This window comes from Rattus norvegicus, chromosome 11, assembly GCF_021556685.1.
Source record: "Rattus norvegicus strain SHRSP/BbbUtx chromosome 11, alternate assembly SHRSP_T2T, whole genome shotgun sequence".
NCBI lineage: Eukaryota > Metazoa > Chordata > Mammalia > Rodentia > Muridae > Rattus > Rattus norvegicus.
In genome coordinates, this window is record NC_141544.1 from 81,004,203 (window position 1) to 81,019,299 (window position 15,097).

The 15,097-nt window shown below is 48.7% G+C and overlaps 1 protein-coding gene across 41 annotated transcripts in view; it reads right to left on the minus strand.

The window, feature by feature from the left end:
• Slc12a8 (solute carrier family 12, member 8) overlaps positions 1–15,097 on the minus strand; it is a 150,639-nt gene that overhangs the window by 116,652 nt on the left and 18,890 nt on the right. For 40 of the 41 annotated variants that reach the window (XM_087575615.1, XM_087575602.1, XM_087575623.1 and 37 more), the window contains 3 exon segments: positions 13,381–13,527; positions 7,578–7,769; positions 167–398 (listed from right to left, as the gene is read on the minus strand). In XM_087575615.1, coding sequence (XP_087431741.1) covers positions 167–398; positions 7,578–7,769; positions 13,381–13,527 — 571 coding nt within the window. 41 annotated transcript variants of the gene reach the window in all.

The window sequence follows — 15,097 nt, forward strand, 5'->3', positions numbered from 1 at the left end:
ATTTCCGGGCTTCTGGACCCAGGGAGCTGCACCTGGATGGACCTGTTCACATGATTAGGACCAGCCCGCCCTCAGCGGAGGTACAGTGGTGGGAGAGGGAGGGTCCTCTGCAAACCACACCTATCCGGATCTACAAAGCATCTCCATCTGCACTCCAGGGGCTTACCTGGGTCCAGGTGGGTGAAAGAGCCCACCACAAAGTCCAGGGTTGAGACAGCCAGCAGGGACAGCAGCAGCAGCTGGAGGCGGATTATCCACTTGACGCCTGCCAGGTTGATGCCCAGCAAAGCCAGAAGCACCGCCACGGAGATTCCTCGAACAGCCCAGATGTTCCCGAGACCCAGCAGATCTGAGATGGACTCGGCAAAGCCAGTGAGGTACATGGCACCTGCAACACACTGCCGGGCCATCCCCGGTGGGAGGCCAGCAACAGAGAGGCGTCAGTCACAGACCTACCTGCTCACAGACACACATGTGCGGCAGCACCGTGTCTCTGACTGGGAGGCAGCACCAGGGCAAACCTGCTCTTCCACAGGGGAACCAGGCTCAGACCACATTTCACATCCACATCTTGATCGAGAGAGGAATGAGCTCTGGTTTGGGAGCTCAGTGGTAAACAGGGCATAATGATTATGGGATGTTGGATCAGGGGGCATTTGGTCTTCTCTGCCTGCATGACTCATGAACTAAATGTCCACAAGAAGTGTGCACACTGGGCTCAGTCCTCAAAAACACAGGAACGTACTCCCATGAACATCTAAACGCCATTACTTTTAACCAGAGTGTGTGAATGAGCATGTGTGTGTGTGAATGAGTGTGTGTGAGTGCACGTATGTGTGTGTAAATAAGTGTGTATATGCGTGTGAATGAGTATGTGTAGGTGAGTGTGTGTGTTTGTGTATATGAATGAGTGTGAATGAGTGAGAATGTGTGTGTGAATATGTGTGAATGAGTGTGTATGTATGTGTGTGAATAGATGTATATGTGTGTGTGCGCGCATGGCATGTGAATGGCTATGTGCATGTGATGTATGTGTGTGAATAAGTGTGTGTATGTGTGTGAATGAGTATGTGTAGGTGAGTGTGTGTGCTTGTGTATGTGTGTGTAAATAAGTGTGTGTGTATGTGTGTGTGGTGTATAAATGACTGTGCATGTGAATATACGTGTGTGAATAAGTGCGCATGTGTGTGAATGAGTATGTGTAGGTAAGTGTGTGTATGTGTGTGTTGAGTGTGTGTGTATGAGAGTGAGTGTGTGCGTGTATGTGTGTGAATGAGTGTGAGTATGTTGTGTGAATGACTGTGTGAGTGTGTATATGTATGTGTGCACGTCTACTTCTTTCTTGAAACAGGGTCTCTCAGTGGTCTAGAACTGACCAAGTATGCTAGGCTGACTGACCTACAGTAGCCCCACAGATCCTCTTATCTCTGCCTCTCTAGAGCATGCGATCATACCTTATTTGAACCAGGTCTGGGGATCAAACCCATGTTACTGGGTAAACTGTCTTCCCAACCTGTAAGTCTGGTGATTTGGTTTGGTTTGTATCCCTTGGTTTTGGTTCTTTAAGACAGGGTCTAACACTGTAGCCCAGGCTGACTCAGATCTTAATATATATCCCAAATTAGCTTCAAATTCATGGTAATCCTCCTGCCTCAGTCTTCTGATTGCTGGAATTATAGACATGAGCCAACTCTTGGCAGTATTTTTTTAATTATTTTTAATTATTTAGCCACCAAGCATGATGGTGCACACCTGTAATCCCAGTCCTGGGGACAGGGGATGGGGGCGGGGGTCAGAAGCAGGAGGCTTTACAGCCTGTGCATGAGCCCCATATAAGAAGTATATTCCCTTCCAGCTCAGAACTCGAAGCCTTAGCCTACATCCGGCTTGGGACAGCTGACACAGGGCGGGTCTGAACCCCAGGCCTTCCTGGAGCGAGCCAGCTGTCCTAAGGCATCCAGGCTGGGAAGTTGCTCTTCCTTGGGAAGCATCTGAGTTTCTGTAAACATTCCCAGAGCTCGTTATGGTTGAAAATCATCTTCATTACCTTCTGGAATTTAGAATTAAGGACTTTCCCGTTCTTTATCATTCTGAACATGGGAATGTCTGAAACTCCCTGCCGCATGAGGTGAGTTGGTCAGCATTTTAGAGAGAAGAGGCTGTGTTCTCAGGAGAGGACATCCAGCCCAGGGCGTTTGTTTTGAATGGATCAGGTGTCCAGGAGACCTGAGCAGAAGCTGGGTGCTCCTCCCCTCACTCCCTCTGTCAAGCTCAACTCCTACTCTAGGCTGCAGTAGGCAGCCCGGATGGACAGTGAACACTCTAAGCCTCTGTCTGGTCTTGCGAAACTTTCTGCTCCTCTACTATTGGTGTAGAGAATCCATCATGGAACATGTTAGCCATGACACACATTTTTACAAGACAACACTTCCATATCCAAGTAAGGAGCCCAAAGAGGCCCCTCAGAGGGACACGGGTGAGTGAATGGGGACATAGAAGGATTTCTAGCTGGCCTCTGGCCATGGTCTGGTCCCATAGGGTAAGGCAGGCCTAAGCAGGCCTCAGACCTGAGGCAGAGAGGTTTGCATAAAGGCATGAGTGTAGGAGTATGTAGGAGGTGTGTATAGGACATAGCAAGGGTTTTTTTTTTTTAAGTTTCTGTTGTTTCATGTAGGTTTTTTAAATTAATTTTATTAATTTTTATTTTATGTGGATGGGTACTTTGCTTGCATGTATGTCTGTGTACCACCTAGGTAAATGGTGCCCATGCAGGTCAAAAGAGGGAGGGAGTCAGATCCCCTGAGCAGGGTGTGGGTGCTAGGAATCAAATCAGGTCTTTTGGGAAAGCAGTTGATGTTTTTTCTTGACTGCTAAGCCATCTCTCCAGCCTACATGGCAAGACTTTAAAGTCATGATTCTAATCAGGCATTCAATTTTAGGCCTGTAATTCTAGCACATGAGAGGTTGAGGCAGGAGGCTCACCATGAGTTAAAGGTCAACCTAAGCTACAGACGGAAAAAAAAATGACATGAATTTATGTGGGTAAGGAAACAGGGATGACTCTGGGAAGAGTTGGGGTGTGTTTGAATATAATCAAAACACAATGAAGGAAATTCTCAAAGAACTAACAATAGTGGTTTAAAATATAGGGGCTGAAGATAGTTCAGTGGTTAATAGTATGTACTACACATTACAGAGGACTCAACAATTTATTAACTCCAGCTCTAAGAATCCAGCATCCTCTACTGACCTCCATGGGCCCTACTCTCATGTGCTCAATCCCTCACCAACACATGCACATGCACATAGTTAAACACAAAAAACACACAGGTATGATGGCCCACACCTTTAATCCCAGAACTCAGGAGATGGAGGCAAACACATCTTTGTAAGTTCAAGACCAGCATGGTCTACACAGTGAGTTCTAAGTCAGCCAGGGCTACGCAGTGAGACCCTATCTCTAAAGCAATGTTGGGTGTTTGATATGTGACATGAACTGAGAAAGAAGACTAAGGAGGTGGAAGGCCACAGGAAGGGAGATAGGGGAGGGGAGAACTGATAAAAACAAATTTCACAGGAGAACATCACAGTGAAAATCATATGGGGCTGGAGGGACGGCTCAAAAGCTAAGAGCGCTGGCTGTTCTTCTAGAGGTCCCAACACCCAAACCTGACTTTAACTCCAGCTCCAGGGCTACTGACATCTGAAAAAGACATACAACAGGCAAAACACCAGTGAACAAAAAATAAAAAACAAATTCTGTATTTATGAATTAAGAAAACCTAATAATATTTCACTATAAAGATTAAATGAAAGTTGTGGATAAATCTATCTTGATTCATCAAGAAGAGGGGTGAATTCAAATGAATTAAGTAAGAAATGAAAGACGTGTTACTATTGCCAGACTCGGAAATAAGGAGGAATACAGGGGAACAGTTAATTCATCCATACTCCACAGAGACGGGATAACTTGGATAATCATGGAGAAAGACACAACCAACATTACACAAAATCAGGACACTCCTGTGTTGGGAGAGAGTATGCTAATAATCAGAAAATTTAAACAAGTGCAGCCAAGAAACCTAGGACAAGATAGTGGTCATGATATGTTCTACTTAGCATTTATAGAGTTAACACTAACCCTTTATACACACTTCCAAAGACTAGAGGAGAGGGAAACACCCATCCCTACCAAGTAAGTCCTTACAGCAGTCTTAACGCCACACCAAAACCAGACAAAGGCATCTCACGGAAGCTACAGGCCAGCATCCCTGAGAAGTGTGTGGCAGCTTCCTCTCAGCAAAGTTGGAGCAGATGGAATCCAGAAACCAATGTAAGAACAACAGGCAAGAGCCTCCACCCAAAGGAGCTCAGACAGCCAAGGACCTACCAGCACTGGCTACAGGGACTGCTGACAGAGGTCCAGGCCCTGAACTTCTCAGCCATGGCCACCTATGCTGGGCAAACTTTGTGAAGACTCTTCCTTCCTTCCAGCCAGCCTAGCTGATGATAGCTGAGAGACAAAGCAACCTCTCCTCACTTGGGGTATTCAGCCCTTGTCCTCATCTGTCTGCTTAGAGAGTATGGAAAGTGAAGTTGTCTACATAACCAGCCTGCAGCCACTGTGGCCACAGAACAGAGCAGGAAAGCATCTCTCTACAACCCATAGGGTGACGAAGCAGGCTGGTGATAACTGCTAATGGCTGTCACAGGGGCAATGCATGTAGCAATCTCTTTTGGATCTTGTAAAATTTGCATTGTTTTCCCTCATGTGAAAATCCAGCTTCAAAAAGGCTCCAAATTTTAAAGTTGGTGCGGTTTATTGTTGGTGGGTGTTTGGTTTTGTTTTTGTTTTTTCCTATAGTGTGAGAGTTTTGTTTTGCTTCACTTTGGTCGGATTTGGTTTGGTTTGGTTGGGCTGGGGTTTGGGTTGGGCTGGATAAGGTTTGGTTGAGTTGGGCTGGGTTGGTTGGATTGGGCTGGGTTGGGTTTGGTTGGGTTTGGTTGGGCTGGGTTGGGTTGGGTTGAGTTGGACTGAGTTGGCTGGATTGGGCTGGGTTGGGTTGGGTTGGGTTGAGTTGGGCTGGGTTGGGTTGGGTTGAGTTGGGCTGAGTTGGCTGGATTGGGCTGGGTTGGGTTGGGTTGGGTTGAGTTGGGCTGGGTTGGGTTGGGTTGAGTTGGGCTGAGTTGGCTGGATTGGGCTGGGTTGGGTTTGGTTGGGTTTAGTTGGGCTGGGTTAGGTTGGTTAGGTTGGTTGGGTTGGTTGGGTTAGGCTTGGTTGGGTTGGGTTGGGTTGGGTTGAGTTGGGCTGGGTTAGTTGGATTGAGCTGAATTGGGTTTGGCTGGGTTGGGTTGGGCTGGGCTGGGCTGGGTTGTGTTGTGTTGGTTTGGTTTAGTTTGGTTGGGTTGGGTTAATTGGTTTGAGCTGGGGTGGGTTGGGTTGGGTTGGGTTGGGTTGAGTTGGGGTGGGTTGGGTTGAGTTGGGTTGAGTTGGGTTGGGTTGGGTTGGGTTGAGTTGGATTGGGTTGGGTTGAGTTGGGTTGTGTTGGGTTGTGTTGGGCTGGGTTTGGTTGGGTTGAGTTGGGTTAGGTTAGGTTGGGTTGGGTTGAATTGGGTTGGGTTAGGTTGTATTAGGTTTGGTTGGGTTGGGTTGGGTTGGGTTGGGTTGGGTTGGATTGGGTTGAGTTGGGTTGGTTTGGTTTGACTGTGTTGGGTTGGATTGGGTTAATTGGTTTGGGCTGGGCTGGGGTGGGTTGGGTTTGGCAGGGGTTTTCTGTTGTTTTGTGTTTTGTTTGGTGTGGTTTTCTTTTTTAGAGACAGGGTCTTACTATTATTTTGCCAGGCTGACCTAGTGGTCACAACCCTCCTGCTTTAACCTTCCAGATGCTAGGATGATAAGCATGGGCCACCACATCCACATGCAAAATCTGAAAATTGTGAGCCATGTTCAATACAATGCTCAAAAGTTTTGGATTTTTGGAGCATTATGGATGTTTGAGGTTTTTAATTATGGATGCTAACATAAACCATACTTGCAAATTTTTCTCCAGTAAAAATAACCGCCTTGCCAAGTAGTGGTGGCACACACCTTTAGTCCCAGTCCCAGCATTTGGAAGGCAGAGGTGGGAGGATCTCTGTGTTCAAGGCCAGGTCTGCAAAGTGAGTTCCAGGGCAGCCAGGGCTATAGACAAACTCTGTCTCAAAAACAAAACAAAACCAAACCAAATCGACTGCCTTTTCCAAGCAATTAGTGAGGTGCCTCCTATGTACCTGTCCTACACAGACACACACCCACAGACATACACACACACTCATGCACACATACACACACACTCATACACACACACTCATGCACACACATACACAGACAAACACACTCACACACACAGACATACACACACTCTCACACACTCACACACTCATGCACACACACTCACACATTCATGCACACCCTCACACAAGCACACATCATATGCATACACACCCATACTCACACACACTCTCACACATGAACACACACAGACATACACACACTTTCACACACTCACACACTCATGCACACACACACACTCATGCACATCCTTACACAAGTACACACACTCATATATACCCATATTCATACTCATGCACACCCTCACACATGCACACACTCATGCACTCACACTCCTACACTCATACACCCTCACACAAGCACACACACTCACCCACCCTCACACACTCATGCAAATCCTCACACAAGCACACACACTGCACACTCACATACACACTCATACATTCACCACCCACTCATAGACACACGCTCACACACTCATGCACACATTCATCACTCATGCACACACCCCCACACTCACATACTCACACATACCCTCACCCACAATGCACACAAACACACACACTCATACATACACATTCCTCACACACTCATGCCCTAAGCTCTGTGCTGTTAGGGAATATGATGTATTTATGCCAATACTGTGCCTCTGCTACCTGCCTAAATGAAAAGCAACGAAGCCCTTTTTTATTCTTTTTAATTGTTTTTCAACCACCCACCGTCCTTTGTTTTCCCATAAAACCCTTTTTGGTCCAAGCCACACTTACAAAAGCTACTTCTTAATACTCGTGTGTTGTCTTCCCAGCATCAAATCCCATCCCTGGGTTTCAGCTAAATAAACTTAAGATGAGCCTTGGAATTACTCCTCGACTGCTGGTTTTCTTCCTGGCTTTGTCCACCACAGTGTGGCCTTCTCATTGGATTGTGCCCCAGTCTAAGTATCCACCCAGGAGCCTGTGGCCTGCTTAAGGCCACTCAAGCCATCAGACCTGCCAGAGCCTCACCTCCAAGAAAGGTTGTCAGACCCTGGCCCTGCGCACCCTCGGAAGTCATGAGGCAGATGTAGGAGGAGACAGGAGCTCTGGAGTTCAGGATTGGTGGTGTGAGCTTCCCCTCAGAGCCCAGTGTGGTCCTTTGTCAAGTGGGGCCCTTGTTTTCACCCTTGCGACCCCCAGGTCAAATGAGAAAAGGAAAAGAGACAACGTGAAATGAACAGGTAAGAAATCGGTTCATGCTACAGTCTTACCTGTCCAAATACATACAGCAGCCCTACAGTGCCTCCCATCTGTCCACCAAGCACGGAGGAGATCATGGAGTAGACGCCGCCACTGCCCATCCAGCCATGCTCTGCGACGCCAATGCCAGACAGCACGGTGATGAGGGCCACGAGGATGACAAAGGACACAAGGAGCAAGCCCAGGAGTACACCCGTGTTTCCCTGCAGCAGAAGGGGGAGGGGCGTCAGAGTTAGGAAAACCTAGCTGTTCCCGATGGAAGCCCTGAGCTCCACCCACTAGGTGATCCACAGGGCAGAGGGGCGCCATGAGGAATGATGGGAAAAGAAGCGTACGGTACCAGGAGAGCTAAGGCCCACAGGATGCTTCAGGTGTAAAGTCCACTCTTCAAACTCTTACGACTTCATACCACATGTCGATAAAGCAAAGGCGACTCAAGAGAGGCCCTAGCGGGGCCGAGGGAAGAGCTGGCTCAGCCGTTAAGAGCACTTGCTGCTCTTGCAGGAGATCAGGGTACCGTTCCCAGCACCCACGTGGTGGCTCACAACCACCTCTAATTCCAGTTCCAGGGGATCCAGGGGACTTGATGCCCTCTCCTGACCCCTCAGGCACCAGGCACACGTGTGGTATCCATATATGTAGGTAAACACTCCTTACACACGAAAGTAAAATTAAAAAAGAGAGATTCACCAGGAGCTTGCAAATCTACCATGCAGGTAACCCCTCTCTCTCTCTCTCTCTCTCTCTCTCTCTCTCTCTCTCTCTCTCTCTGTCTGTCTGTCTGTCTGTCTCTGCAGTCCTCTTACCCACACGGTCCCCTGCCTAGACAGTCCTTTCAACTTATTCTACTGGCTTGCCAGGTTAACTCCAAGGCAGCCTTGAACAATCAGTCTTCAGGATCTGTCCCTCTGGTGGCTGGCACTGGTGCCCTTCCTCTGAGCCCTGCAGACCTCACAACCGAGTGTTTATTTATCCCAGTACTTGCTAAGTCTCTATTTACAGAGTCTCTTCCCAGGTCAACCCCAATCTCTGAGCGTGAGCCGTGAGAGTGGGACACTTTTTCTCATGCCCCCTTCGTGCTCACTGGGCTTAGCATCTCCATGAACTTAGTAGTCCTCACCTAATACTTGCCGATCAAATAAGTCCACATTCCCAGACATCTGTGTTGGTCGACATGTTCACACATCTCAACGTGAAAAGAGAAAGAAGGGGAAAGGGCACAGTGTTAAGCCATTTGTAATACTCTCTCACTGCATGCTTTTTAAGAGCATGGGCAATGGAGATTCCTGAAGGGGAGACCCCCAGAGATGTGCTAGGTGTGGGAGAGAGAGAGCGATGAGAGGGCAGAGGGTTCCCTGCAAGTGAGGGGTGCTTGGGCTGCATTGCTGGTCTGCGATGGGGAGCCAGAGCCCAGGAAAGTCGTGTTCTCCCTGCCCCCAGCCCCAGCGTTTTGCTACCCTGCTCTTACTAATCTCCGAGGCTTTTTATTCACACCCACGAGGATATTTGCACTTTTGCTCTTTTATTGGCTGTAGATCTTAAATGGGCCAGTTCTGGTTTTTCTCTTCCCTGCAGACTCCCTCTTCTGCTACAACACTGCCACATAGTAGGCCCAGAAGAAAGGCCCTCTATCCCCTGTCCCCTCTGAGGCCACTGGGAGAGTCAGCCCAGAGACACACTGTTCAGCTGACATCGGAGTGACCTGCAAGTGAGACCTGGCCAGCCAGAAGTACCCAGGCAGCATAGGCCCTTCAAGGACTCCCTCTCCCACAGGTTTTTAATCTTAAAGTAGTACAGGTATCTTTGTTAACTATGTTGAACGCCTCCAGGGAATAAAACCAAACAGGAATGAAATGTAGAACTGTAGCTCACCCATAAATCACTTGTCCAGCACTAAGCCTGGGTCCAAGTCTAGAATGCAAAACCAACGAAGAAAACCAAAACCAAACAAACAACAACAAAAACCAAAGCCAGAGGAGGTGCAGGGGCCGAGGCAAGGCATAGCAAACAGATGCAACAGTGCCATGTTAGCCACCGCCAGCCACACAAATCTGTGACAAAAAAGAAAGGCCTCTGCACATGAGACCTGGTGTGGAGACTGGAGCAAGGGTACAGTCCCTTAGGGGACATCTGTCTGCAGAGGGCTCTGCATGCCAACTGTGTGCAGTGTGAGCAGACACGGAGACTCCTCAGCTATGCCTTCTGCTACTTCCCAGCCCTGGCCTGTCTCCTCGTCTATAAAACAGGTGATACGTGTCTCACAGCTGCCAGGAAATACTAAATTTTAGAGAATTAAACACATTCACGGCACTTCGAACGCCACCTGTCACACAGGGCTTAATAAGCCAACTTGTTACATGTTACTAGTGATAAATGTTACACTATTATTATTACTTATTACACAGCTCATAAAGACTGTGCCTCCCAGGGAGGGACGGACTGGGGAGGAAAAGGGGATGGGGGTGTGTGTTTGGGGGGGGGAGATCTGGTATGGGTGGGGGGAGGACTGAAGCCCTGAGGGCCAACAGAAGGAATGATCGGGAGGACCCTCCAGAATGTACCAGAGACCTGGGAGGTGAGAAACTCTCAGGACTCAGAGGGAGGGACCTTAGATGAAAGGCCCTACAGTGGGCAGAGGGAACTTGTAGAGCCCACCTCAGCAGAAAGACAGGGCATCAAATGAGGGACGGGGTTGCTATCCCACAGTCAAAACTCTGACCCACAATTCTTCCTGTCTGAAAGAACTGTAGGCATGGAAATGGAGAGGAGCCTGAGGAAAAGAAGGTCCAGTGACAGGCCCAAAGGGATCCAGCTCAAGGGGAGGCCCCAAGACCTGACACCATTACTGAGGCTATGGTTCTCTCACAAAAAGGGACCCATCATGACTGTCCTCGGAAAGACTCAACAAGCAGCCGAAAGAGTCAGATGCTAGCCAATGGACAGAAGCTGCTGACCCTGTGGTTGAATTAGGGAAAAGCTGGAGGAAGCTGAGAAGGAGGGCAGCCCTGTAAGAGGACCAACAGTCTCAATGAACTTGGACCCCTGAGACCTCTCAAGCAATGATGGATCAGCAACCAGGCAGCATCCACCAGCTGAGATGAGGCCTCCAACACACATACAGCAGAGGACTCTTGGGTCTGGATTCAGTCAGAAAAGATGCTCCTAACCCTCAAGAGAATGGAGACCCCAGGAAGTTTAGAGGTCTGGTGGGGTGGGGACACCCTAGTGGAGATGGGGAGTGAGGGGGAAGAGGTATGGGATGTGGAACAGTAGGAGGGTGGGCCAGGAGGGGAATAAAGTATCGAGTGTGTAAAAATTAAAAAAAAAAAAAGTAGAAGAAAAGATGGTGCCTCTGAATCTGCTCAAAGCCTAGACCGGTTCATAAAGACCACTGTGAGCTCCCTGTGGAAAGGGAATGCCAACAGCCATGTGGCCACGAGGGGACATGTGCAAAGCTGCTGATAGATGGCAAAGGACGCTGCTGAACTCCTGGGCATAGTGACCTGCTAGGTGGCATTGGTGAGACCAAGGGTAGAGAAGGCTTCAAGAATAACCAAAGTGCCCATGAAGCTCCCTCCACTCCACCCATGGCACAGCCCTAGCCCCCCAGGATGCTGGTGTCCCCAGGATGCATGCCCTTGAGCATGACGTCTGAGTGTTCTAACTACGGACTCTGCTAATATTACACTCCCGATGAAATACTACAGAACATATTCTTCTTTTGTTCATACTTGAAGGCTGCCTGCATGTGAATATAAATATCCCATTCCAAGAGCAACCTTGGGTCTTCAGAAGGGAAAGAAAACCGCTCCTTTAACAGTGAATAAACTACGACTCCAAGTTCTTTTAGAGTTAATATTGCCTACTCAAGAAATGCTTGTGTCGGTTTTAATTTCATAGGACTCCCTGGATGTTCCGTCTCGTTCCTGGCATTTCATATTTGTCTTTTTTCTTTTCATGTTCAAATATTCAGGTGATTCCAATGGCAGAGATAAAAGCCAGATGTTATTTTAGGGCAAAAGGACAGACAAGCCCAAGATGGCGCTCAATGCTAGCCTTGCTCCTGTGTGGTCTCTGTGAAGTAACTCACTAGGTAAAAAAAAAATTTGTCGGTCCAAATGATCACATTAGATGGGATTTACATAACAGTTTTTGACTAAACATACAGAGAGTTTCCATTTAGACTGTGTTTTATCATGTACCGACCTGCTTTTAATGTACCACAGAAGTGCTGGGACATCATCTCTGAGACTAGGATGTTGAAGAGGTGGTAGCCGCCGAGGAGAGGAGCTCTCTCTTACTCTATCTGTGGTCTTAGTGAAAGTCTGCAGCCTCAGAAAGAGACAGTCCCACAGGGAACCACGTGATGTGGCCAAGGCCTGCCAAGTGGTATTTAAGTGAGCCAGGAGATCCTTCACGTGGGCCAAGAGGCCTAACCCACAACTGTGGCCTCACTGGGACCTTGAACACATGGGCCTCAGAACATGCATGCCCTGCTGTAAATTGTTAGTGTTGGCACAGTCGATCACACAACAATCATGCCTTCATTTGGGGGAGGGAACTAATTTTAGATTTTCTTTCTTTGTTTTTCAAGACAGAGTTTTACTGTGTAGCCCTGGCTGGCCTGGAACTCACTCTGTAGTCCAGGCTGGCCTTCAAATCAGAGGTCCAGCCTCCCAAGTGCTGGGATCAAAGATGTGTGTCACGGACACTGGCTAGATAGCCATTCTTAAACATCAAATAAATAATTAACATAGAGCTCTCTTTTTCCTTCTACAATTCCTGAACGCAACAGAGTCCAGAGATCCAGGACTGACATCAATAACTTCACAATAAAACAACAAAAATATCAAAACCTGAGGCTTCCAAGGAGGACATTCTGCATTTAGACCGCAGCAGAAACGCCTGCTAGTGTCTCAACTTCACTCAAGTCTTACCCGATGATGCATCCGATGTGCATGTCTCTTGTCTCCTACAGCATTGGCTACTCGTGAACAATATGCCTCCCCTCCCCAACGGCTCTCTCCCTTCATCTATCCAACCCAATCCAGCCTTCAAGCCTCTTGCAACACCTCATGCAAGCAACTGCAGGACTCCACTCCTGAGGTCTCTCACCATGAGAGATCTCATCGTAGAGGAACAAGGGCTGGTGTTTAACAACCCCATGGACAGCATCGGCGTCTGCACACAGTAGGCATTTGCTGGTGTTTAATTTTCACTGGGTGGTCTTGCGTTCTGCTCAGCCTGTTCGCTCTATTGAAGCTCACTGTGTGAGAAAGCGCAGTAGGAGAGGTCTCAGAGCCCTGCTCTAACTAGGGTGCTTCTGCCTGAGGAGTAAAAGAGAGACCCGTTGCTCCCTGTGCTAAAGACAAGCTAACCATCAGGATCTAGTACAAGAGCAGTGAATCCAGAGAGGCAGGAGCTTGTATCTCTAACCATGCAGCCCTGTGAGCAGGGCCAGGAGCAGTGTGGGAGAGAGCAACATGGGGACTTGGTGCTTCAGAGGGGTACAAAGTGAGATGACACACCGGGAAATCCAGAAGGGTCACAGACTAGAGTAGAAATCACCATCTGCCTGATCCTTGCCCTAACTCTAGTCACACCCACAATAAGCCCTGACCCCATAGAGTCAGATCCATCCCGAGGCTCTCACTGGGAATCTCTGAGGCCCAAGCTCCCCATATGTATTCCCACTCTAAAAGCAATCCCAAGTCTGCCCTGTGATTCCTGCATTGTTTTAGAATCTGTGCTTCAGGAATCTAATCCCTGAACTGTAGACTCCAAGAAGCCACCAGAAGCTCCAGGGTCACTCACCACCAGCCAGCCGGTCCTCAAGAAAAGGACAACCCCGAAAATGTTGATCATGCAGGATGTGAACACACCATCCCAGGTCCCAAATAGTACTGGCTCCCACATGAACAGCTGGATCTTCCACCAGGGCTGGGACCGGGCCAGGGCGCCCTGCGAAGAACATCATGACGTCAGATGAGCAGCCAATAGAAAGAGGGAGGAGACGGACGAGGATCCGGAAAAGAGAGGAGACTGAACTTAGAAACAAAACAACAACAAACCAAAAAAACAAAGACAAGAACCTCTCCCCTGGGACTGGGAAGATGGTTCAGCTGGTAAGAGTATTAGCTTTGCGATCACGAGGACTGAGGTCAAATCTCCAGGACTCGGGGAAAGGGGAAAGCTGTATGTGGTTGCACACCGGAAACCCCAGTTTTGTGGGTCAGAGACAGGGAGGTGCCAGAACTCACTGGCTAGCTAGCAAAGCAAGAACAATTTCAGCTCGGTGAGAGACTCTTGTCTTTGGTGCTCCCCCTACACACACACACACACACACACACACACACACACACACACACCCCTGGAGTGGAGGAATGACTCTATAAAGGGATCCCTATTTTCTCTTAGTAGTAGCGCTTGTTGCATCCATATGTAGCTAACTGTTCACCGAACACAGCCCCTTTGCAGGTGAGATCATGTGACCGGGAGGGAGAGCGGTAGAAGCAATAGCAGGTTTTGCCTTGGTAGGTTGCCATCTCCAGCCCCAGCCTCACCCCGAACACCACCCCCCACTCCACCCCACTCCCCACCCCACCCCCACGCCAGCTCAGGCTGTATCACTGACTCCCAGCCATGCGCACTCCCTTCAGTCTTCCAGAGGAGGGCAGCTCCTGGCATTCGCTCCTTCTGATGACTGGACACTTCTCGTTTCTTCGACCTTTCCCACACCTCTATCCCAAGATTCTTCTGTTTAAAAGACCCAAGTCATTTGTTTCTCGGCCTGAACCCTGCCATGGTGCCTCCTACACCTCCTTTCTTTCCAAGGTCCCAGGGTCTTAAAGTATGCCTTATCTCAGAATCAAAGCTAGACCGTTGGTTCAGTGGGTTTTCCCCTCCTTTTTCTAATTTAAGAATAAGCAGTAGCATTTCTGAACTCCATGCTAGCTAGTTTCTATGTCAACCTGGCATGAGCAAGAGTCATTTGGGAAGAGGGAACCTCCACTGAGAAAATCCCCACCCCCACCCCCCCACCCCGGTCAGATCAACTTATAGGCAAGCATATGGGAGTTTTCTTGAGTGTTTGAATGCTTGGCCCATAGGGAGTGGCACTATTAGGAGGTGTGGCCTTGTTGGGGTGGGTGTGGCCTTGTTGGAGGAAGTGTGTCCCTGTGGGGTGGGTTTGGAGATCTCCAATGCTTAAGCTCCGCCCAGTGTGACATCCATTTATTCCCTTCTGCTGCCCTCAGATCAAGATGCAGAACTCTCACCTCCTTCTCCAGCACCATGTCTGCCTGAGTACTGTTGTGCTTTCCCACCATGATGATAATGGACTGAACCTCTGAACCTGTAAGCCAGCCCTAATTACATGTTGTCCTTCATAAGAGTTGCCTTGGTCGGGGCTGGGGATTTAGCTCAGTGGTAGAGCGCTTACCTAGGAAGCGCAAGGCCCTGGGTTCGGTCCCCAGCTCCGAAAAAAAAAGAGTTGCCTTGGTCATGGTGTCTGTTCACAGCAGTAAAACCC